Raw genomic sequence first — 26318 nt, forward strand, 5'->3', positions numbered from 1 at the left:
ATACCGTTCTCCTGGTTGCTAGAACACAGAAGAGATATATTTGGATTTAAAAAAAAAACAAACCACCAAACAACAAAAAACCCAAAACTTCATCTTTCACAGTATTGAAACAGCTCATGAAGCTTGTTTGTGGAAAATAGATGAAGTGCCCGCAGGGAGGAATTCACTATTGAAAAAGTTGACTAGCAAATGTCAACTAAACTGTATTTAGTCCTTTCCACACAAAAGCCGTGTCAGGCAAAGCAAGCCGAATGGGAGGAGCAGGGAACATGAATTATTACTGAGCAGAGGTGAAGCCTGATTTATTTTTTTTTTCCCCCCAAGAATGCACAGTCATGGAACAAAGATTTGGCTTTTAGGTTTTGGGGTTTGTGCAGGTTTTTTTAGCTATTAAAATCCTGTCTACGTGTACCTGTATCTAAGATGGCATGTGTTTGACCTAGCCCCTGAGACAGAGGCACCCACAGAGCCAAACTGCACATACTGGTTCACACTAAGAAAACCAAAGCCATTATTCTACTGGAGACATGATGCCTGAGGAACATACATACAGAACAGCACATGCCATGAGCTGGAGTGACAAGGCTGGTTCAGGTCATTTCAAAAGCCAGATAAATGCATCATGACTAGTGGGCCTGCCCCTAATCCACACAGCAAGCTGAGAATTACAAAATTTCAGGTGTAAGAGCTGCTTCAAACTAGGGCATCTTTCTAAGTACTACATGTTAACCCCTCACACAGTTCTTCTATCACTTAAAATGAGGGATGCAGCTGAAGAACATGAGGTCACACTGCCAAGGAGATTTTTTTCCTAAACAGAGCATCATTATATGGCTTTTGAGCTTAGCCAGGGATGCTGAAGTCAATAAAAGTTGAGGTCTCTTCCCATTCTGCAGTACCGAGCATGGAGCTTGAACTAGAAGATTCCTGTCCAAGGATAAGGATTTTATTTTAAATAAACTAGGATGGAGGGAGTGGAGTGTTGGCTAGAGAATGGAGTAGGGGTGCTTTTCTCACTCTACAACAGCAATCAATAGGGAATGTGTTATTTTGCTATGTCAGATTTCCTCAGCATAAGCAGCTCATGATGGTTACATGATGGAAGTTAAGTTAGAGAAAAACTGACAGAACTGTGATTTCCCAAAGGAAACAAAGCAAACATAATCTACTTTGAAAAAAATCTGATTTTATTTTTGTATTGAAAAGACCTGTCAATTTAAATAGATGTTTATTTCCATTCATGGTCTCAACCAGTGTTGTGTGTTAACATTACTCAGAACTGTATAAAAAGCCATTTGTGTGTTACATCAGTTAACATCCTAGAACACTGGGGGGTGGGGCGGGGTTTGAAGCAGCTTAACATTAAAAAATAGGATGTTACCAAAAAAACTTACAGCTGATGCGGTATCTTCTATTCTAATTTTATAGGAGCTGAAGCATATTGCAAATACAACTCGACTTATTTGGTCTTAAAAAAAAAAAAAAAAAATCAAAAAAACTTTAAACCCAGACTGCTCTCCTGGCAATATTGAAGCAGTCAGCTGAGAGAACGCACACATGCACTCTCATGTGTGCGAAGACACACATGGAGAACCACACTGAGCACAGCTGAACACCCCATTCAGTATTTGGGTTACATATGGGTTCTTCTGGATCCACGATAGGTGTAATTTAAAATGCTAGTTGCCTTTTTTTTAAAAATATATACATGGTTTCCATGGAAACCCAAGATTCTGCACAAACAACTGACATTTATTACTCATGGTGCTGTGAAGTTCTTTAGTGAAAGGGCCAAATTCCAAAACCTTTACTCAAACATGCACATACCTAATCAAAGCCAATGAACAGGGGAAAAGATGGTTTGGAAAAGGGGTGGCAGGGTCAAGGTCTAGATTTGGAAAAAAAAGAAAATAAATCACATGACAGATTGTCATTCAAAAAGGTTTTTAAGTCATTCTTTGGTTTATTTCCACAATTCTCAACGCTGTCCAAAAAGCCCAGAGACAGTCAGATGAGAAACCATAGCTCTAAAGCAAGCCCACAGCATTTTTAAATCTTGTGTATTAAATGTTCAGAAGACTACCCCTTACATTCATGTCCCCAAAAATCTAGTAACTGTTTAAGTGCATGCACTGAGGCATGACCGGCATGCCTATAAATTCATATTGTTCAAGTTAAGAGTAAATATAGCTGCAAAAAACCCCACCCACCTATAATTAAATGGTCATTACTAGCAATACTATAGCGACTGTCTTGTTATTAAAGAAATGCAGACATGGTTTCTGCCTGTTTGGCTCGCTCAGCCAAAAGGAAGCTGTCTGCTCAATTTAGAAAGAAAGCAAATTTTAAGAATCCGGAGTTTAGTATTTCCATGTTCCTGGGGTCAATTATTAATGTAAAGATGTAGACAAATGGCAAGTATATGAAAGCATATCTTGTACATTCCAAGGTTTGGAAGTCAAAAACAGATCTTAACTTCCTTATGCTTAAATGTTATGGTAGGCTTGGAAAACCAGTAAGAAGTGATATAGTATTTCCATGAAAAGCAAAGTAGAACTAAGTCTAACTGGCATTTGTATGCAAGCAGTTTTTGCTATGCTTTATGTAAGGCAGATTTTATTGCAAAGATAGTTACCAGTCTGCTAGTAGGAAGAAAAATACAGGCAACTATACTCAGAGAAGATGGCTGATAATTACTAGTGACAACTTCTATTTTTCAGAACAACTCAGCTTTAATGTACTTTCTGGAAACAGCATTTTCATCACTGGTTTTCACTTCCTTTCCCATCCCACGTTAAGTATCAAAAATCAAGACCGGACAAAATGAATTGTGGATATTTACCAACCAACAACATCTCATATTCCAATGTTATTTTTAACTGGAACAAATATAGGTCATTCTTTATAACCTACTGCCAGTGGTTGTTTATAAATATCTGCCTGCTGCAATAAACACTGGTCATTGAAATATTCATTTGCAGTAACTACTTGGCACTAGGTTAATATACTTGTAAAGTTTAATGGAAGTGCTTCTGATGTACATACAAGCACTTAAAACATCAGACTTTTAAAACGTAGTTTTGGGGGTTTTAATATCTATAGTTACAGTTTTCACAAGCATTTCTGAAAGTATTAAATCTCTGCAGAAGTTTAGAGGCTCTTGTCTCAGCATATCTAAGTTTCTCAACAATTACAGAATAACTAATTTAACATTCTTGCTCCCTATGCTGAGACAACACGGTACCAAAATTTATCTATAAAAAGAGGCATTTTTGGTCAGACTGACCCCCAGCTGTCCCTTAACAGAAAAGCAACACAGCTAAAACCTGTCTCCTCCTTCCAGAAAAAGACACCTAAGGCAACAAATTTACATTTTCCAGAATAACAGGTGTTTCTCCATTTGTGGCAACTGTGTACATGCCCACTTAGAGAAATACAGTATGAAAGCCCCACTGCCACCTTTAAGGATAAACCACCTCAGCAGCCAGTTTAGGCAGCAGTGCGTATGGAACCACATTACATCAAAACAGTGTGTTAAAGCCATTCCAGCTAGTTAAACTAGTTTCTAACAATGTTTAATCAAAATTCCTAATTGCAGGAAAGAAAAAAAATAATCTTAATGTAGAGAGAGGCAAAAAGATGCAAAGATAACCACCACAATGATCCAATAGCAAAAACTCCTGTTTAAAGGTTTTCTTATGCTAAAAAAGGCACACAACCCCTTGTGAACTAGAGACAAAAGCTAGCAGTACTACAGCAATAAACCCAGAAGAAAAAGCCTACCAGAATTACCGAATTGCTTACTGGGAATGAACAATGAAGTAGACAGGCTGCTCTTGCTCTGTTTTGTTTGCAGGGAAGTGGTCAAAATTTAATAGTCAAATTTAGCCACATTAAGAAACATTTAACAAAAGCTACCCCAAGAAACCAGAACAAAACCTGACCTTTGGGTCAAAAGGCCACAGACTGGCCTTTCCATAGCATGTAGCTGAGTGAGTTCAGAGATTGGCAATGAAAGAAAAAAAGCTTTAGACTTGTGATGGGAACAAGCTTTGGGATTTATCGAACAGTCACACCAAGCTTTTCCAGCACACGCACTCCCTTTTCTTGGTATTCTTGTCGGGTCATCCAGAAGTTGTCTTTGTCTTTCATGATGTCTGCTAGAACCGCACCACCCAAAAACACCATGTGCTTTCGGCGAGGTGGATCTTCAATTCGGATCTTAAATTTCTAAGAAAAAGAAAAGAAACTGTTACTAGGATTCTTGAAACAAAGCCTTTCAAAATAAAACTGTGCTTTCCACCAGAACAATGAGATGGAAACTGTTTAGCGAGAAAAAGGCAACAAAAAAATTAAATGCTAGCATAGGGCACTCTATGCGAGCTTCCAGCTTGCACAACCAAAGTAAAATAACTACTTTGCACTGGAAACTAGAGACAGCTATTGACACTTCCCCCAAAATTATACTTTCAGTGTATCCACAAAAAGCCCAGGAGTCAGAATACAAAATTAAAGACTGTATTTTTGCATTTCACAAACAAAGTAAAGAGTGAAATTCTTCCTAAGCTTCGATGATTAAAATTATCAGAAGTTACCAGACCATCAAATCACAAAATATTTTAGAATTATACCAAGTTTTAGAAGGGCAGATGGAACAGATTTTAAATTTATACAACTAGACCAGCTTAGCTAATTATATTCCCTTCAATTCTTTGTGCTAAAGCTCTAACTTCAAGAGCAAAAATTAATACAAAGCTATGTATGAATTAGTGTCTTAGACTTAAAACATTCTGTACAATTGAGTCATTCCATATAGCTGCAAAAGATCTTTAGAGAACACTGTATTAAGGACCAGGGAAGTTCAATTCAGTTCAACATTAGAAACTCCACTCAAAGGAATTTTCTCTGTAAATACCTCCTCCTTGAAAAGCAGACAGCATAACTGCAGTGTTACCTCTGTAACATGTGTGGCTGTTGTCTGCTTATCACACTAACCAATGAACAAGGGAATTTTATTCCACTTGAAGGTGTGCGAGAACTCTAGCCTCTTACTTTTCAGTATTTCATTTACAGCACGATCCAAAACTTTCACAGATTAGAAAAGAAAAAAAAAAAATCATTTTTTGCTCAATGAAGACTTAAGGCACAAAAGCTCATTAGCCTCATTAATCTACATTACAAGTTGTGCCCTAGCATCTATCAGCCCATTTTACATTCAAACTAACCCAAGATTTCAGGAATTACTTGCTATTAGCACAGACTAGAAGGTGGCTTTATCACAAGTATATACACACAAGCCACCTATATGAAACGAAGGGGTAAGCAGCAGTTCCCAGTTGCGTGGAGGGCCACCCGCAGCCACTTCATTTCTGACTACTTGGTTCCCTCTAGCGGGGATTCAGGATAAACCTCGGCCCCATACAGTTTATAAAGCAGCAACTCGGGGCACCTACCGACAGTTTTTCCACATCTCCTTTCAGAACTCGTTCCAAGTAGAGCTGTTTAAGTTCCCGCTCCAGTCGCGAGGGCAGCCCAGGGTACATGGTGGACCCTCCAGACAGCACAATGTGCTTGTAGAATTCAGACCTGACCAAAAAAAAAAAAAAAAAGCCTTTCTAGTGTCATATAGTATACTCTGTAGTCCAAGTAGGTACCTGTACATACACGGGAGTAAAAACAAATCTAAAAAACGGTCACTACACAAGGACAGACTCTGCACACGTTTGGCAGATTTGCTCGTGCTTTTCCAGACATCCCAGAAAAGAGCAGAAGAAAAAAAATACTGTGCTTTCAAGATTTCATCCATGCTCATTCATAACAAAATAGCCAAGTTTCCAGACACCGTGTTAAACTCCAAGATCTGAGCCCCACTCCCAGTACACATCCTCCCCCAGCAGTGCACATATTTGTGTCTAAAGCAAAAGATATTATTTGGTTTGAATGCAGTTCTTCACATCACCCCTGCATCCTGACAGCAGATTTTAACAGTTCTGCTCTTACCTGGTATCAATGTCAGCGGCCTGGATGGTGTTAAACAGCAGTTCAGCCACACCAACCCCCTCTACATTGATTAAGTGAGGCTGGAAGAGAGCCTCCGGTGCCTCAAACCGTTCTCCACCAACTTTGATAATCCTGCCATCTGGGAGCTAGTGAAGAAAAAACACCACTTAGAAGACTACATTCAGCCGCTTGGATACTAAACAAACCAAGAGGAAGTGACCTACATTGTTCCCTAATGTTTTAAAACAGGAAATTGTTGATAATGGTCACCACTGCAAGAAGTCATTCAGTACTACTGAAAGATGACAAAATCTTCAATCATTCTGCAATTTACTTCATAACATCAGGGACTAGGTATGTCGATATTGACATACCAAACATTTCGTAGCAATACAGCTCCTAATATCAATTTAAAAGATGACCTCACAGCCAGAGTAATGCTTTCTGTAAGTTCTTTTCTTCCATGTGTAATCACAGGAAGTTTTCACTAAGAACAAGTTTACCATTCTTGTCCCCAGATATCGGTCTCATTCCTACTTCATTCATCTGCTAGATGAATGAAGCTGAAACAATGACAAGCTAGAGAAAGTGGACTTTCTCTACAAGTTCCTGTACTATAATATTCAAATTTCAAATATCTACAATGACAAGTACAAAGTCTTACGGAAAATCCAAGAAGAAAAAAAAGTTTTTAAAAGTTCCCAGAACCAAGTAATCTGATTCTACAGACTCCTATGTCTGGGAAGTGAGCTACTGCCAAGAAAAATTTAGAAGGAATCAAAGCTAAATGCTACCTGAACTTAAACCTATGAAGTTTAGGACAAGAAAAGCTGTCTCAAAACACTCACCGTGTAGGATTCAACTAGTACTGTAGTCTCTAATGCCAGTTTCTGCTCCTGTTCAATGTTGTATCCCACATAACATAGCTTTTCCTTGATCATGCGAACAGTCTCAAAATCAGCAGAATGGTTGAAAGCATACCCTCGCAGTAAGAGGAGCTAGAGGGAACATACTAGGTTAGCAGCAAACGAGAGGAACCGTCCAGATCTCTTCAACAGTAGATGGGTACATTCAAACACATCTCTTCAAGAGTTCGCCTCCCTTTCTTAACTGCAAATTTAGTATTAAGTCAAATCTGTCACGGTGTATCCATTATTACCAGAAAAGTAGAATAACAGTAGCATTACTCCAAGTGGGAAATTTTCTTTGTCATTACAACTTTCAGTGTAACCGTTACAAAGACAAGTAAAAAGATAACCACAATAATTCTTGTATTTAGGACTTCACTTCAGAGCACTCCAGTATTCCACTTTAACTGTAAGATTTGTCAATCCAGAACATTGCTTATACCAAAACAGTCTATAAAACATACTGCCTTATTTACTAGTCAGAGAGGAATCACTACACTATTTTCCACACTAGGAAAAAGTCTTTCTGAAAATAGATGAGTAGAACTGATAAGAACACAATTTTATTTTCATTTTATGTATCAAGAAAGCCAACTTTCAGGTTTTTCTTTCCCAAATATGGAATAAAGTTCCCTCCTACAAGACTGTCACCTAGAAAATGCTAAGTCCCTGAATAATATCAGTAATATCACATGTTATTTAGTAGAGGAAACATAATAAGGATAGACTGAAGCAATACAGAGAATACAGGAGTTCTTTATGTAATTGACATATGAATAACAAAGGGAAAAGGTATAGTGGTTTCTTGCTATTAAGGGATTTTAACTTGAACCAATGTACCACAGATACCAGCCTCAACCTTAAAAATTCTTTCCATCTTACCTTAATGAGGTACCTGGTGATATCCCTCCCAGCAATATCTAACCGTCTGGTGAGATGAGGGAGAGAGAAACCTTCATAAACTGGGCAAATATGAGTTACACCATCTCCAGAGTCCACAACAACACCAGTCAACAAACCTAAAAGAATGGCGGGGGCGGGGAGGGGAGGGGAAGGGACAACTTTTATTAGCAACTTCATAGAGCAGAATAGTACCGAGTCTAAGACAGGATTTTTCGTTGCAATCTTAACACAACCTCTGTTCCCCCAGTCACCATTTTGGGAAAAGTAGTCACAATTTAAAATTCAGTTATTTCCATTCAGCTGGATTCTAGACATTAGGAAAAACTTCTTCACCGAAAGGGTTGTCAGGCTCTGGAATGGGCTGCCCAGGGAGGTGGTAGAGTCCTCCTCCCTGGAGGTATTTAAAAGAAGGATAGATGAGGTGCTTAGGGACACGGTTTAGTGGTGGGATGTCAGGGTTAGGTTAAAGGTTGGACTCGATGATCTCAAAGGTCTTTTCCAACCAAAGTGATTCTATGATTTTAAACTTAAGGTTTTCGTAGTAACAAATGCTTTCATATACATTTTTAAAAAGTATTACTTCTACTTTTTCCTAGATTCTTATAACTCTACTGTTCACAATTTTACCTGGTGTTTTGACATCTTAAATTGCACTCTAATTAAAGAGAATATCTAAGATCATTAAATGCTTGTCGGGGCACAAATTTTCCCTCAGATTCAGCTGTACATATGCAACCTCATTATTTCTGAAATATGAAGAAACCCAGAGGTATTCAGGCCACAAGTTTACCTTGTAACAATTATCAGTACTCGTTGATTTTGACTGGTATTCAAAAAATAAAACAATGCTTTCATAAGGCAGAGAATATTTGACTATACAGCACACATTTAATTTTTTTCCTCACAGAAATAGCATTAGGCTGAATCAGATCCACTTTCATAAACTAAAGAATTTAACTCTGGTGAAAAAGGTTTACCATAAACCCATTAAATTCTAAGGCCTACGAAACTGAGATATGATAAGCATGCAGAAACAGAAGTTTCTATACTTCAGTAACAACTAAATAAGAAGCAGAATTAATGGTGAAAGTTGATTAGCAAACAGTTTTATAGTTTCTCACAAGCTACCTAAAGCAAGAAAGTGCATTTTAGGGGGAGACCTTAAAATAACAAAGGAACATTTAATATGTAGTGGTAAGATGCATTGGTTTGGCTACCGTAATTTGCTCAAGCTTTGTAAACAGAAGGCAAACAAATTCATTATTTGCCTCGAATGAACCAAAGAACAGACCTTGGTTCAGTTGTGTGATCAGATCTTCAGATTTATTGGTAAACTGGAATAACCACTATCCAAACATGACGAGTCTTGCAATCGGACACATGCAGTACGGAAGGAAATAGTCAGTCACAAGGGACTACACCTAACTCCAAAAGGCTGTTGTGAGGAACTGCTAAAGAATTTCCTAATTAGAACTAGGTTTTGATATATAAACCCCTTTGCCTTTAAAAGGCACACGAGCACACAGAATTCCAGGTAAAAGCAACAATTAGCCTTAAGAGAGTTTTAACAGCAGCAACAAAATGTGGTGCACTGAAATGAGGCACATCTCTGCATGTAATTTTAGCCACTACTTTATTCTTTAATGTAATATAAATAAGTAGGATGTTTTAAAGGGCTTTTTTTTTTTTCCCAAAAGCAAATGTTCTATTTATGTGCCACTTGGTTTTTATATGTTAGAAGGTCTTCAACTTTGTTTTAGATGATAATGTGTAGAAACACTGTGGACTGCTCTTAAGTTGTTTCACATTTTGTTATTCATGAAGTAATTGAGGAGTATACGGTAAAATATATGTGCAATTACAGCAGAATTTAAGACTGCATGATAGTCAATTAAGTACTTATCAGGAATCAAACCAAAGAAAAACCAAGGAAAGAAAAAGTAATAGCACAGATCGCAGCAAATAAAATTAATATCCAGGTCTGCAAAAGTGGTTTTAGTTTAAGTAGTTTTAATGACTTGCATAACAAGAACCACCTTTCCAGCACTCCATCACTTTTGCTCTTGGGCATAGAAACTATGGGCACACGTTAACAGACGAGGATATTTATGTCTTGCTATGTGACAGCTAAATACACAAAGTTACTCATAAGCAGACGTAAGGAGTCATGTTAGTAGAACCGATGTGCTTGAGTAACTTCTTAAAATCCTAGATGGATTGCAGTCGATGAATTTCTATCGAATTCAGTGAAACCATAGTTTTCTCCTCAGGCTGAGCATCATTTATCCTAGTTTATCTACAGCAAAAGAATCAACTTTGGTTTTTTTAACTGAAAATAGTGCAAAAGTCACCTAGTCATCTTCTTGAAATTCACTTATCGTAATAAATTTTTCCTTTATCAGAAAATCAAAACACTTGATGCCAAAGGCTAAACGACTACACCCTGAAACAATGACAGTTTTGATCTATCAATAGTTCCTCAAAACAAAAAGCAAGCCCGTTAAGTCAGAGCTGAGCTTACTTACAACAGCGCTGAATTAAGCCCAAGACCCATTAATACCACGTTAGTACTGTGGCTCAGCAACATACTTATAAACTAAACAGATTTTAAGTTATCTTTGCCTACCTTGAGCATACAAAGTAAGAACAGCCTGAATGGCTACATACACCCCAGAAAACTGGTATGTCTCAAACATAACCTGGAAGATGAAGGCAAAAATTAACGTCCAAAACCAGGCCAAATACTTAAAAGAAATTTCACAGATGTTTGAAAACTGTATTTCTAGAATTCTGTATTTTTGCTAATCAAAAACACTTTCCAAGAAACTTCATCACACAGATTTTACACAAACATTAGAAACCTACTTGCTTTATGGCAATTAGTACATTCAGTTCCATACCTTACCTGTTCACACAAGATGAGCCATGTGAAATATTCCACATCCATTTAGCAACGAAAGTGAATACTTACAAGAAACCCACACACCAATTTCTGCAGCTTTAGTAAGCCATTTTCCAAAGTGCTTAATGAGCAGGAGGCAGTACTTGTAGACCAGCCAAGTACTCCATTACTGAGGTGTGACTTGGGAAGGAAATGTTTGTTGAATGTGTGTGCTCTAAATCTAATTAAGTTCAGGGGAGTTTTTTATTCATATCAAGCCCTACAGACTTTGCACAACTGCAGACTATGTCAAGTAAAGACCAAACAGACTCCTACGCCTATGGGTCTAGGACAAGCCCAGTGTCACAGGTTGTTCTCTGCATCTGACCTGCCTTCTTCCCTTCTTTAAAGCACAACTGATGAGAAGCTTCTAGAATTAGTGCAAAATCCAATATAATTGAAAAAGTACAGGTAGGACTAAGTCTGTTACTCCATACAGAAAACCACAGGTTTGCAGAACTCTTACTGAAACATGAAAAGTAACTGCTTGTCTTGTAGACTAAGTTCCTCTAACTAGTTTCAGTGAAGAAACAGAGTCTAAGATTAAAGGATGTAGAGTTTATAGGATCTTGTCTTCTTTATAAACACAGAAAAGGCCAAGTAAACAAATCATACTGTACAGCAGTTTTCTCCTCAAAATGCTTTACCAGAAAAAACTGATTAATTCCAATTATTCCAGCACATACAAAAGTTTTGCTTTTGCTATTCTGCAGCCTCCTGAGCACTTCTGCAAATTCTAGGATTAGAAACTGATTAAATACTAAGTACTCCCACAGCTCAAGTAAAAGATACCTAAATATTTTTAAAGAAAAAAAGCTGATGCCTGACAATTTTAGAATTCTGAACCATTTGAAGAACCTCCTCTGTTAAAATAGCATGATTATAAACAACTGGCCCATACCAAAAACCTGATCCTTGAACAGTCAAGTTCATTATTTCACAGCTGTACCCCTGGGAAGACTGATGCCGCCTTTCTTGGGATATTTGCTCTGAGCATGCAATATAGCAGAAGTCAAGCAGAAAGGAACACAGAGGGGGTGAGCTGCAGAGCACCCTGCCATGAAACATCATGCTTTGGGTTTTTATAAATCCCAGGCGTGAACTGGGTAATATAAAAGGAAATTTAATACAGGAGTCAGGTACTCGGGCTAGGAATGACCAAGACATTACAAGGCTGGCTAGTAACTTCCATAATGGCCACAATTTAGCACATACGCAATACCTTCAGAAAGAAGAAGCAGAAGTGTCTGCCAGAAAAGGAACAGTTGAAAGGGCAGCAACTCAAAAACACATCCCATTTGAGCAGCCTCTGTCTAAAACCAGCACTATTGATGAGTCTTTCAAACAACCTGAGTGCTTACAAAATGAAAAACTAATCTAGATTTTTCTTAAATTATCATCTTCATACAACAAAATGAATATTCAAATGGCATTAGTTACTGCCTTCATATGTTGTACTAAACCCCAGAAGCCACTGCAAAACCCTTTTATAATCTATATGCAGGCCTTTGAGGGGTTGTTATGCTTTCTTTCAAGACTTCTAGGTCTGTTCTATTTGACACGAGACATATATGTTAACAAATCTTAAGATATAAACACTGAGCAGGATGTTCTGAAAAGATGATTCTGCTTGTGACAGCAGCTTTTGGATTACCTACAAAGCAATGTTCTAACTGGGCACAGAAAGGAAGAACTAAAAACTGGGAGAAAAGATAAAGAATACTAGTTTGGGATTAGGAGAAGCAGCTGTGCCAGAGTATCTCTACAGCCACACAATATCCCGTTACAGTCCGGCTGCTCCTGAGGGTATTACAGAATGAGAATGCAGCAGATAACCAGAGACAAACAAACAAACACACACTCAGTTAAGCTGAGGAGCAACCAGTGTCTTGCACATGCTATGAAAGAAACAGTGCTTTTTAAATATATATTTTACAATATAGCGGTCATGTGAATACTTGCTATGTAGCTGAGTTTGATGGAGCAAGGGGGTGAGGAAAGAAAGCTACTACAGCATATATAACTATCTATCATCTTGACATGGTCCAGATGACTAAGCTTTTCTTTTAAAATTCTACCGCACTGTATCACGAAATGCAGAGACTGCAGGCTTTAGGAAAAATACTGGGCTAGCCTTCCTGAAAAGGAGGAGTCCATAACAAAAATGGAAGGAACATAAATATGTTGCAGTTAAAAACTAAATATTGCTAGTCCTCCTAACACTGTGATCTATTAAAAATACTAATAGAAACAATGAACTTCTGTTTAACTCAGACTTAAATTTACAAAAATGGATTCTAGTTGTCCATAATCCTCTGGATCATGTTTGAGTATCTATCATTTCTACAGCGGTTTAAAAAAAGCAAGTGGGGCAATACAAATATTTTATCACACTTCAGAAGCCATGCAAGGCTTTGCAATTTATGGTATAGAATTACTCAGTCCCAGAATAACTAAAACCCAGCCTTTTGTGTTTAGCCGGAAAACAGAAACAAGAACACTATTGTAGACAGCCGAAAAGCAAAGAAGCCCAAACAGGAAATTCAGTCATTCCTACTACATGGAGGCCACCCAGAATAATCTGCTATGTCTATCACACCGCAGCTGACTGATGTACAATAGACAATATCACTAATGTTGCATTACATAATAGGTAATAGGTCCCTAACATCCACAATTGCTAAGAAATGCTGAATTTAGATTTTACAGTTTGATTTTTTTCAACTTAAGTTTTTCCAATTTTGTTATACTTCACTCACTCCCAAGTCACTGAAAGAAAAGATTAGCACAAATATATTCACTACCACATTGCAGAAAGCACTACTGTAGCTGTGACAAAAAAGGATTTTAAAGGAAAGGTCAGCAGGTAACAATAAGGGTAAATTCTTATTAGACTAAGCAACAGATTTGGGGAAAGAAAAGTTATATACACAAGCTTTCATATTCAAAGTTCTGACAAATGGATACAGTTTCAGACTTAGAATCCATTTTTTCCTGCCCTATCAGCTACTCTAACAAGACATTTTTTTAATTACCTTTGTTACACTGAATACTTAAATTAATTGAAAATACCTATGATGACTGAGAAAAAAACAAAACAGGAAACTAAACTTTTTGTTCTCGTCAAACATTACTGCTCTTCAAAATCAAGCCTTTGTCACATGAGCTAAACAATACACATCTGACAACCTACATTAACACAAGGTTCAGATGGAGCTTAGGCCACCCAGGGCAGCACTCTGAGATTGAGGATCCAAGAACCAGGCTTTCCTTCTTAGAAGGCTTTCATTGATAATCCCTAGCATTAATCAAAGATTAGTAAATTGGTTGTCATCACACCTTTGTCTCAACTACCTCCAATAACACTGCTCCATCTGCTAAGCATCGTCTTGCTCAAGCCTCGATCTCCTCTCAAGCATTACTGGCTTACAGAAGTCCAAGTAATTTAATTAACATTCATCCAATAGCTAGTAACCAATATATCTTGGATACATGAAGATAAACTCATATTTCCAATTCTGGGTTTTCATGGTGACATGGCTTGAGACAAGAAGCCTGCTTATAGCTTTTGAATGAGATCAGCTTGTTTGACAGTAAGCTTCATGACTATTGCTGAGGACAAGTTTTGGCTAGAAAACAGAACTGCATTGCCTCAGACAGTTACCATGTGTTCCAAGACATTAAAATCTTAGCAATGCTTCAATGACAGTATCTATCAGTTTCTACTAGACAGACATACCTCCACGATCTTCTCCCTATTTTTAGTTGGATTCATGGGAGGTTCTGTGAGTAGTATTTTACAATTTTTTGTGTCAATATTAAGTTTTTCTGGTCCAAATGTATAATCCCAGAGATGTTTCATATCATCCCAGTTCCGAACTATGCCATTCTCCATTGGATAATTCACTTCCAGCATTGAGCGCAATTCACTTGCTTCATCACCAACCATGAGATCCTGTAAAATTTTAATACAGAAACATGTCAGTGCCTGAAAAGTTTTCCAAACACCAAAATCCTCAAGAATGACAGTGAACTGCTCCAGCCTGTGTCCAACTGTGTTCTTAAACAATGCCCATATTTTAGAATCATTTCCAGGTACTTAGGAGAGAAGTAGAATATATTTAATGTAATATTTAAATTTGGCTGTTACCCATCCCAAGCCTTTTCCAAAATAAACTTTATTAATTCCATGTTATAGCTAGATACTACAAAGACCTTTGTAAGTACAGATGTTTCTCCACATTTTATCGAATAGTAATTTCTAAGGGTTGAGATGCTAAATAGCACGTAAGGGTACTATGTGGGATTGGCAGAATATTTTCCATGCATGTTGCAAATTTCTGTGCACAATATCAAATAAGGCATAATGAATGAGTGGTGAATAAGCATACCGAACAGTAGCAAAAGCAAATAAGAGATTAGGAGTTCCACACTAGACATTAAAAGAAACAATGGTTTACATATTGCCTACGTCAGTAGGGTGTGAAGAGACACATCTACATACAAAATATACCCTTGTCTGTTCCATGCCAAAAGTCCCAAGCCAAAAACCCCAGTAATGCATTCTTACACAAATGCAACCAACTAATGCATAGTTTGTATAGTCATTTCACACCGATTAAGCAACCTGTTTATTAGTTATGCAAACACTGCACATTCAAATTAGTAACATTGTATCTTCTCCTTTCCCACGTATTTCCCAGAGGAAGTCTGCACAGTAACATCTTATCTTTGCTCCCCGTTGTATCCCATACTTTTCTAAAGACACCTTAACTGTCTTGCTCATATTTAGCCTCTAAGAACATATTCCTAGGTACCAATAACACTGCTTCCATACTAATATTGTATTAATTTAATTGCAAAAAACCCATCTGCCTCATACAAAAATATTCCACCACAGTTTGCAGTTGTTGTGGCATAGAAAACTGAAGTGAGGGTAACTCAACCTACTATTCAATGCTGGGGAAAAAAGATGCACAATGAAAATCTGGCATCCGGTTTACAATGCCTTTTTAGATGTAACCTAAACAGCTACTGTTGACTATATGAAAAGGAAGTTAATTGAAAGTAGTTTAAAGCAAACCATTCCTCTTCCACCCCCTCTCACTGGCAAGGTGTTTTATTTGTTTTCCCCTGCACAGTAGATTGCACTTCAGTCTTCTACCATACAGAAAACAAAAGTCAAGACTCTAACATGTTAAATCAGCTCGTGAAGCTGTACTATGAAAACTGCACCGCACAGCCACGTTACTCCTGAGAATTTAAGATGACAGAAATCCCACCAGTTTAGAAAAATCAGAAGCCTTTTTTGTGCATTGTTCTTTGAGGCTCTACGCTACCAAACAGGACAGCCCAGGAAAAGCCGCTATTCACACGTGCAATGAAAGTTGCACAAAACTTTCATGTCCTTTTAAAACAAAGTTAAAGGGCAGAACAATTGCTCGCAAGAGCACAGTAACAAACATGCGCACTTGGTAGGTGAAGAGGAAGAAGGACACCACAACTGAATTTGCAGAAAGGAACCAGTATCATGACATTCAGTGTTTCCACCACTTTGGTATTCAGTAATATTTGTCTATCGGAAATCGTAAAGTTTTTTCAAGCTCTTGGTTTGTAATGTTAAATACAGCAATTTCTACTGTTAAAGATGCTGAGCTCATGTTGGTCTTTAAGAATTATTCTTGCAAAACTACAGGTTACGTAGCATTTAGAAGCAATACATAAAATATTCTCATGAATTAGTTGCTAGTAAACCAAAGCAATGAACAACGTCCAAAATAAGTATGTATTCAAATGTAAAATGTAGGACAAGACAAAACAATCAATAGCATCAAAAAATAACATAACAGCTACTAGGTCCCATCAAGCAAAAATGGTAAACAAGCAGCACAGGGGCACCTCACTTACCATCTTTTTGTTATTCTACTTCAACAGGTCAAGAAAGGTGAATAAAGAAGGTAGAAGCAAGAAAGTCAGAAAAGGCCTAAATGAAATTCTCCAATTATTTTAAGTACACAGTAGAAATAGACTGAAAGAGATGCATGTACAGCAGGAAATGATCTGAGTTAGTTTAGTTAGGCCCAAGCTAACATTCTCAGGATCTCAGATTAAAGTCTCTTCAAAGGAAGCTACTGCTACATGCCACTGGCATGTCATGTTTATGCATTTTACATTGCAAACAAGATCAGTATACCTGCCTTTTTCTCATAAATAGGATTCTGTGCGTAAATATTCTGTAACACCGGAGTTTTACCCTGGGCAAGGCGTTTATATGAACTAGACAAGACTCTGCACAAGGCATTTGACCATAACTAGCTCTGACAAATGTTAAATTTATATTTTGTTTTAAAAATTCCACTTTAAATACCCAAGAACTGAAAACTATAACATAAATTATTCACCTGTAAGCAGACTAATCTGTTTATATTTCACAGAACAAATACCCCAAAAGAATCAAATAAGAGATATTTACTTAAGTTACAGCATGGAAACAAGCAATCATGAAGTGCAGTAGCAAGAGCAGTGTCTCAAAGCTCTTTCTCTATAGCAAGGTATGGAGGTAGGAAGATAAGATAATTAAAGCAGCCAGGAAGCACTGTGAGAAATCTGAAGTATATGTGTACAAACATTGTCCAAAATTATACTAAAGCCATTTTCACTGTTATTGAGATTTTTCCTCCTTCGATTAAATTTACTTTGAGTCACCCAAACTGTCAAAAGCCATAGGATAACTATCAGTGCCATTAAGGCAAATCTACTTATTCTGCAAATTGTGTCAAAGTGCGTAGTTTCTGGCAGCTGCCTTCGGACAGGCAGCACCAAAGAGGCTGGTCAGAGTGTGGCCCTCTTCCTCACTTCAAATCCAGAGAATGACCTTCTCCAGGCTGCCTTTGGCAGAAACTGAGTAGAACTGTAGGACACTGACTACGGCTCAGGATCTGATTTGCCCTAAAATCCTAATTGCTTTAACTAGTCAAAGCTCCTCACCGGTCCTGCCTTCCTAAAAAGGCTATTAACCCCCAAGCCTGTTTCAAAGACTAGTAAGTCAGTAGAAACTAAGAGCATCATCTATGCTTCTGGTTTTAGAGTTTTAAGGTCGCAATTTTAAGCAGAATAATCCTGTTAATAACTGAATTTTTGTGTTTATGTCCTGAACTGGGGACTCTAAGTAGAAGAAAAAGCTATAACCCTGCTGCTGGCTGAAACGAGAATCCAGAAGGAAAACAAGGACAAAGCAACTTGAAATCGGTAACTCAATAGATAGATGATTACCAGTTTTGATCAGCATCCAGAATCTTTTCAGAGTTTCTGAATTTCACAGGAATGACAGCTTTTCTGAACAGTTTTGAAAAGTTAAACTTATAATCTTCTTGCCAGCTTTCCTTACTCAGTTTTAAACTTATCCCATAAGAACTTGCAGTGAATGGCTAGAATTAAATTTTGGCATAAAACTCATCTGCTAAAATACATTTTTTTCAGGAAATCTGCAAGAATCTCACAAAGAAAAATGGCACTTGCACTTAACCAGTCTTCCTACTGGGATACCCAAAGCATCTGGGGCAGGGATTTCTTCTCTTGATACACGGTTTCCAGACAGATGCTGTAAAACTTCTAGGAAGAATCTAGACACAGTTTATACTCTCTAAAATACACTCATGTGATCCACGCTCAAGGAGAAGACTGGCAATGCATGCGAAATTACAGTTTACTGGTTCTTCCGCACCGATCTCGTAGCAATTACCCACTTCTACCTCCTATCTTTCCAATTCAACACTGTCACCTGTAATGATATTAAATAAGTTATCAGATAATCAGAGGATACCAAAACTGGCAGGACAGGCTGTATCAGATCAGTTGGAAAGAAAACATGTCTTCAACAGTGAGATTTCATGTAAGAGGTTTTTTCTTGGACTTAAGACTTGTAAATCACTGCATAACTTTCATAAAACTTTGAAGAAATTGTCACATTAAGTTCAAGTAGATAGCTAAAGAAACATCTCTTCCCAAGTCTTGCAAGAGAAAGGAGGATGTTTTCTCTCTCCTTATAAAACCTCCTGTCTTCTGTGAAAGGGAAAGATCTCCATTCTTTCAAACAAATTGTCCTAGCTGACACAAGGTAAGCAGTAATTCAGTATTAAAAAAAAAAAAAAAAAAAAAAAAAGTGCATTTTGGAAAGTCTTGATGTCTTTCATCCTCTTGAATTCCTAGTATGGCCTTCTGCTGATACTGCTAACTTTTTACAGGCAGCAGTAGCAATTGGATAACTGAAGTCCTCCTTGTTGCCCACAGGGTTCTGAAAATAAGGAACAAGACTGGGCAGGTTCCCGCCTTCCCCTCCCCGGCCTTTTACTAAGCTACTGCTCAGAATCATTAGGGAAAGCAAAATTGAAAGCCTGTGCATGTGTGGTTCTACTTGACCTCCACTGGCCTAACTGAGGGCTTCTACAGTTCTGCGTCGCTTCCAGCTTCTCCCTCAAGTTCCTGCTTCTGCCTTGCTCTCAAACTGCAACTTGCACAATCATCTAGTAAGGCAATCAAAACGTTACCTGACAAAGAAATTACTTGGTTTTTCAGCTGGATCAGCTCACTAAAGTGGCTCATGATGACTGCACAAGCAGTACGACCAGCACAAGGCAAGAATGCATGGATAGAAGCAAGAAGGGAGGATGCGGCCACAGCAGGGCCAAGACTGAAGCCTGTATTGCAGAAGCAGCTACTAACATTTGAAGCATTATTCCATAATTACAAAATAAAGTAAGAAGTTATAGCTCCTCAGACTTCAGAAAAAGATTCTCAAACAGTGGTGTCCCCCTCATTCCAAGCTTGGAATAACGTCCCAGGATGAAGTAGCCTGAACACAGCCTCTCCATCTCTTAACTGGCATGGAATACCCTCGTCTATCAACAGCAAAAAGAAAACAAAAACAATAGAAACAATGAAACGTAAACACAAGCAAAGTTAAACATCTCATACAAGATCACAGATGATCAACTGTGAGTAGAAAGCACACAGTATAGGAAGACCTGGAAGCTCCAGCAGTTCTTCAGCATTGTCTCAGAATCCCACAGTACAGCTCTGTGACAAACATCAACCACTTGTCTGATTTTTGCCTTCTAATCTTGACATCCCTGACATATCGGCATTTGAAGCCCCTTTTTGCCCAGAACCATTTGAGCCCTACCTGCTGCCACCTCAGCTGTACTATCTAAAGGTCTCCAGTGCTTTAGAGTACCCTCTTAATAACTTTGTAGTTTGCAACAGGCTAAAACTCAATACAGAAATGAATCAAGAGAGACTGAAACAGCATAAAGGGAAATTAAGGAAAAAGCATTTCCAAACATTACACAAGCCAAAAGCTAATACTTTTAGCTGTCAGAAAGGAATAATAATGAAAAAGATTTACCTTGATTTCAATGTTTCCCACTTTAGCAGTTGATCTTATAATGGGTCTTCCAACCAAAGCTGGAAAAATGTGCTCTGGAAAATTTGAGCCTGCATAGCCACATTTCACAAACTGAAAAGGAATAAATAATTTTATTAGAATATGCATTACTTCTATTTACCAGTAGAAACCTGGCTTGGGGTAAAAAAATCAAAAGCCCAAATTAAAGAGTATGTGTCCCACTGGAAACCAATTGGATTTATACATTCAAATCAATTTTACACATTTCAGATGATGTGTAGATCTATAAAACTGAATTAAAGTTATTTTCCAGAATGTTTTCTGAATCAGGCTGTCAGATTTTTGGGTATTAAAACAACTAAGTACGTTGAGAGGTGTACGAGTCCAGTGTTTGAATTTCCTGCCACTCTACAAAGAGGTTCTCTAGCTTCCTGACACCCATCATTTTGTAATGGATCACCTTATAATGAGTACCCAATGAGATTAAATTGAATTGCCTCTCCAATTAGAGCACACAGTAGCATAATGAATTACGCATCAGAAAAAACTAAAACCTTGTGAATTCAGGTGTTAATGCTATTATATAGTGTTTAACAGTGAACTAGAAGATAGTCTGCGCAATTCAGATGGATTTCTCAGAGTTTCATCATTTTCAGGGTTTCCTTTAGAGATAAAAATATGAGTTTGCAGTAAGTACTTCTAAAGCAAACAGCACAACCAAAACCTCAGCTGATGGTAGTTCACACCAAACAGGATACTCTGAAACAGTGTTTGTCACCCAAATATGTACAAAAGGAAGCTTTATATCCCTGGGTCCCAAGATAGTACATACACTAAGAAAAACAGTGAGGATTAACCGAGCGTAAAAAAAAACTTTAAAAAAAATACAGTCACTAGAGGAAGCTCAATTGTAAAACAAGAACTTTAAACATGCCAGCGAGAAATTACAGTTTTAGCTCAGGGGGGGATCAGGAAGTTATGCTCTTTGCCTGCCCTACTGTGATGTTCACATATCACATGCTGATGTTCTGCCCGCAGTTCATATAGAGCAGGCTTCTCTCTTTTTGATGCATACTCAGTATACTGCACTACACCAGCATGCCAGAACAACATCCTACAGTTCCAAACTAAACATTACTCATTTTCATCTATAAAATTACTCAACCATCTAGGTGTAACAGCAGTAATGCAGCATCACAGGATTATTCAAGTTGGAGGAGCTCTCTCATCCAACACTAGGCTCAGAGCAGTCAACAGAATTCAGACCAGGTTGCTTAGGGCTTTGACCAGTGTGGTGTTGGAAGCCTCCAAGGACAGACAATTCACAGCTGCCTTGGGACTCTGTCGCAAAGCTTAATTCAGGTGAACCTGCTTTAGCAGGGGGGTTGGACTAGAAGATCTCTGGAGGTCCCTTTCAACCCCTGCCATTCTGTGAAAAGCCATCTGCTAGAATTTCCAAAACGTTCACCGAATTTTCTGAATTGAGGTCTGAAGAATGCCACTGAAACAATTATCACAGCAAAGACTACAGCTAATTGCAGCTGAGCGGAATTCTGCCATTACACTAATGGTAACATGAAAAGTCACCTTCTGTTGCTCTAAATTATTCACCTTACTGTAATAAAAAGGGCACCCATTTTGGAAAGACATTTATAAGGCTAGTTACGGAAAGAGCCAAGAGATATTTTAATTAAAGTTGGGCTAATGCAGGGGGGAAGGTAATTTTTTTTTGTTGTTTGTGACCCTAATTTCTTTCACCCATTCAGTGCTTGCTGTCTCCAAAGGCAGAGCTGTTTGGAATACCTGAGGAATGACACTATGCATACAACTCATTTTGCTCATTCTACTTCAATCCACCTTCTCTGAAAAGGCAAGTACTTATCAACTCTTTTGCTTATATTGAGGCCAGAAGTACCTAGGAGTAACATAGATCTTATCTGTGTATTCAAGAATGCAGTGCTGCTACAAGAAAGCAGAGTAGCCACAAGCATTTCTGGATCACACTACCCAGAAGACTGTACCAGAGGAAACATATCAAACATTTTGAAATCCAAATAATGGTGTCCAATTTTTTTTTTTTTAAATAAAATCCCTTTCAGACTGAGCAAATTACTGCATTCAGGGCAAGCATACAATTTTTGTTGTGACTGGAATATTTAGGTATGCTCATTATAAATTTCATTGTGCAGGACCTGGTCAAGCCAGAAGGAAGTTCTATAGAAAAGCCGATACAATCCCATTCTCCAGCTTAGGGTTTCATTAATTGTCCCAAGTACAACCACAAGCACCTCCAGGTAGGCCCACGCACCTTAACACCCACTATTTGCTTACAGCTTTTCCTCCTTTTCTTTCCCGCAGCATGAAGCAACTTCCCTACCGGTCATCACCAATTGTGTTGGTCAAGAGAAGTAACAGGACCAGTAACATCTAAACGAATTTTTACAACTCAAGCTACTGGAGCACCCCTCAAGAAGCTCTGCTACCCACACTTTTAAATCCTGCCAACTGGGCAAATAAACCCCGAGGTTTACATAGCAATCACCGAGATAACAAGACCAAAACTACTACTGCACAAAATCAGTAAGTGCCTCTTGGCCAACCTTAAAAATACCTCTCGAAATCACATACAATTATGCTGACCTAGAAAATGCCAACCTACAAAAATACTATTCTAAGTTCTTATTATTTGAACTGTAATAGTAACTTCCAGCCCCTTTCCATGTTAAAGCCTTGACACACCTTCCCAAGCAGTTAATGATGTTGGCAATTAATACATCCTAGAATTTAAAAGCAGACTGTCATTTCTCCAACCAGCCTAAAACACAATCAAAACCAGATTTAATCTATGTGAACTACAATGAGCAAGATCAAGCTCAGAGATTCACTGTTTGTTCCCTACCTCTTTCAGGCCAGAACAGAGAGCGAGCCTTAAAAATAACATTTTGTTTGATAAACTCAATAAGTGGATAGGTGGGGCAAATTTTAACTCTGTCTCTTCCTCCTCAAATTTGAAATTTATTCCCCGACAGGCTACATGAAAATTTGTTGAGAATGAGAACAAGTCAGCCTTGTACGTCAGTTTTTCCATCAGTGAGAGCATCCCCACCATAGTATTCTTCCAGATATGATATTGAATATTCAACTGGTTCAATAGGTGTGTAATGATATAACATTGGAAATTATGGCTGAAGAACCAGACTTGGTAAAACTACCAACAAGTAAATGCACCTAAGAAACACAAACGTATCCATATAATAGATCTTGAGCAGTTTTAAATTTTTCAAGGTGTGGCAAGAAACATATGACACTTCTCCCTCCCGTCCCTTACAGGACATCCTCCAAAATCTTCAATTAAACATTATAAACTGCAGCAGTTTGGAATATAATCAGCTTCTCTTTTCTAGTACCAGACATTAAATACTCACTATTCCCAACATTCTCAATTTTAAACTCCCTAGTAAAATTTAAGTATAGTGCACCTGTTTCTTTTCCATCTCTTACTGTGCATGCCCCTTGGAACAATTATCATCTAATTTCAGTACAATGCTCAGTATACATCAGGTCTCAAAGAGCAACACCAACAGTCAATGAATTTTACGCATCTCTGTAAGGAAGCCAAGGGTTCATCATCATTCATTTTTGCACGCATTTGCTATACATTCAGAATGTTTTAAGAATAGCTAATTAGCTTGCCTGGGTGCAAGACCATGTATGTAAGAAGTTTTACCATATATAGTTTCTTCTCCATTTCACTGTGGTTTACACAGTCTCTTTCACTTCCTCCTGAGTCATGAAACAGTAATAACTTGTATGTATAAGTACTCTTTCAAATGAAAAGAATGAGGAAGCTCACAAGCAGGTCATGTGACAAGTTTTAAAATTAACACTAATATTCTTATCAGGTCTCTCTGCTTGATTCTTTTCTAGTGATGCAACTCCCAAACAAAACCCCTAAACACAATTAGAGCAATTTTACAGGCCACTAAGTAACTTACCATTTGCCCTACACCAATAAGAACATCCATCTCTAACACTTCAGACCCTTATGATGCCATTGCCTGCCTCTCTGCTACACTACGTGTTGCAATAACTTCCTTCCAGTGACCTCTTCCTCAAAAGATTGGTTGCAGCCAGATACATTAGAAGTCCCAGCAGCAGCATAACAAGAACAGCAAATTTCAAAGACAAGCCTATCACATCTGATATCTAAAGATATTTTCCATTTTTGCGTAATATTTCTGGCACCTGGCAAGAGATTTAAAGATGTCCCTGCTCACTGCAGGGGGGTTGGACTAGATGACCTCTAAAGATTCCCTTCCAACCCAAAGCATTCTATGACTCTATGATTTATTTTCAATCATGGTTTTAAGTACAACATATCACAGCATATCAGAAATCACTCTCAAGTAAAGCATCTCTTCTTTGTCATACAGAAAAAATCTTATTATAAAAATACTGGTTTGACAGTGTAGGACTACTTGATAATTTCAATATGCAGTTGAGACTAGCGAAGATTCACTGAGCAGAATTTTATCCCAGTTTAATTATCCCAATTCAACCTAAATCTTTTGAGTTTACTGATTTAACAATTATTTCTTGATACTTTGCTCTCCCACAAATGAACTCTGCGGCCAGGGTACTTCCATACGCATGTTGGCAGGCTCTGAGGTTCCTCAACAGGGAGTGAAACGTTAGGCCTTAGAAGCCAAGCACAACCCAAAGCAACACAAGCTGAGGTGACGCAGGCACTGCACCAGCACTATTAAGGCACCATCCACTGTTATCGTTATTTATATCCTGCTGGTACCACTCACAGAAGAAAAAAACAATCATTCCATGATGTGCCTCGATTTAGAAAGCACACACAGGTATGTTACACTGGTACAAAAACCTGTGTTGCTTGGGAAATGGGGTAAAAATCATGGCTTCTACCCCATACCTCACACCTTACGGAGGCTGGGCAAAGCACAACACTGCTGTCGCTACCAATAACTCAACGGTTTACAACTCAGTGATTTATGGCTATGTAAAAGGTCCACACTAAAGGATGAAGCTCTATTTTTTTTTTTTTATATGGGCCACATCCCTTTGTAAGAAGAAAATGGTAAATGCCTTCTTTTTTCCTTTCCTTTTTCTAAATTACAGTGTAAAGTGTAAGTGTCCAAGGGCTCAGGACCCCAGCCCTATTAAAGATAAATTTGCTATAGGAGGAAAAAATGAAAAGACATCAGAACTGCCAAATGCCAGAACTACCCAATACTATGTTCTTCTTCCTGAACCGTTCTAACAATTTCAGATGCTAATTGGAAACCTCCCTAATTCAGGACACTGAATCTCCAACAATATCATTCTTTGTCTCAACTATTCCCTCACTGGCTTTAAAAAAAATTCTTCTTTATTGCAAGTGTTTATGTAAAAAAAAAAAAAAAATCACTTTTTTTTTGCCATTCAAGAGGTCTTTACATGCCACCAGCTGTGTTAACTCTCCACATATTTCTTTACCAGGGGAAACCCTAGATTTCTAAACAGAATTACCAAGGGGAGACATCCACCTATAGCATCTTATCTGCTTTAAAATGGTATCTTTTTCACTTCCTGTTGAGGCGCCTCAGAGCCTGTCTACCGCTGACAAAAGGATGGATTTCCAGTGGGTGCCTGCACGCTCACGGGGAGCAGAAAAGGTGAGAGGACGGTGAGAAAGCCTTTGGCATTTTTTAATCAAGAGAGACACAATTTTGAGTACGTTGCAGATTGGGAAGGTATTAACGAAAGGTTCATGCTCCATCTTGACCAGTAGCTGCAAAAAAAAAAAAAAACCAACCCCAAACCCCCACCATTTCCCGAAAACTAATAATCGTGCATACAGAAAACACATCCCTGGTTGCTCAATGTATGATGCGCTCATTCAGAATTAAAAAAATAAATAAATTAAAAATCGGTATTTTTGGTTAAATGCTCGTTGTTACAGAGAGACTTGCTCAGGTCACGTAGAGGAAGAAGATATTCACGGTAAAGCAGCAAAATGCCGGGAGCGGGGTGAGGGGGGGGTGGAAGGGGGGGGAGTGCTACAGAGCAAGTATCCCCGCACCCGATGCGGCACCGAAGACCCCCAGCGGCAGATTTTGCTCAGCCGGTTTAGAAATAAGCGACCGACCGGCAGACC

At 38.2% G+C, this 26318-nt stretch overlaps 1 protein-coding gene across 1 annotated transcript; it reads right to left on the bottom strand.

Annotated features, from left to right (window-relative positions):
- Positions 1 to 1343: 1343 nt before the first annotated feature.
- ACTR2 (actin related protein 2) lies at positions 1344 to 20302 on the bottom strand. Its single transcript, XM_035894876.1, has 8 exons — positions 20156 to 20302; positions 14492 to 14707; positions 10438 to 10510; positions 7791 to 7927; positions 6849 to 6998; positions 6001 to 6146; positions 5454 to 5586; positions 1344 to 4230 (listed from the first exon to the last, which is right to left on the bottom strand). Exons 1-8 carry the CDS (start codon positions 20300 to 20302, stop codon positions 4060 to 4062), a joined length of 1173 nt encoding a protein of 390 aa, XP_035750769.1. The 3' UTR covers positions 1344 to 4059.
- Positions 20303 to 26318: the final 6016 nt, after the last annotated feature.

The sequence above is a fragment of the Egretta garzetta genome, unplaced genomic scaffold (assembly GCF_000687185.1).
Source record: "Egretta garzetta isolate BGI_Z169 unplaced genomic scaffold, ASM68718v1 scaffold360, whole genome shotgun sequence".
In the NCBI taxonomy this organism is placed as follows: domain Eukaryota; kingdom Metazoa; phylum Chordata; class Aves; order Pelecaniformes; family Ardeidae; genus Egretta; species Egretta garzetta.

Excerpts from the sequence above, each read along its gene's own strand:
- ACTR2 (XM_035894876.1), bottom strand. The coding sequence starts at position 20,302 with ATGCATATTCTAATAAAATTATTTATTCCTTTTCAGTTTGTGAAATGT. Across the intron at positions 14,708-20,155 it reads TGGGAAACATTGAAATCAAG|GATCTCATGGTTGGTGATGA; the intron begins GTAAATCTTTTT and ends AAAATTTTACAG. Across the intron at positions 7,928-10,437 it reads TCTTACTTTGTATGCTCAAG|GTTTGTTGACTGGTGTTGTT; the intron begins GTAGGCAAAGAT and ends CCATTCTTTTAG.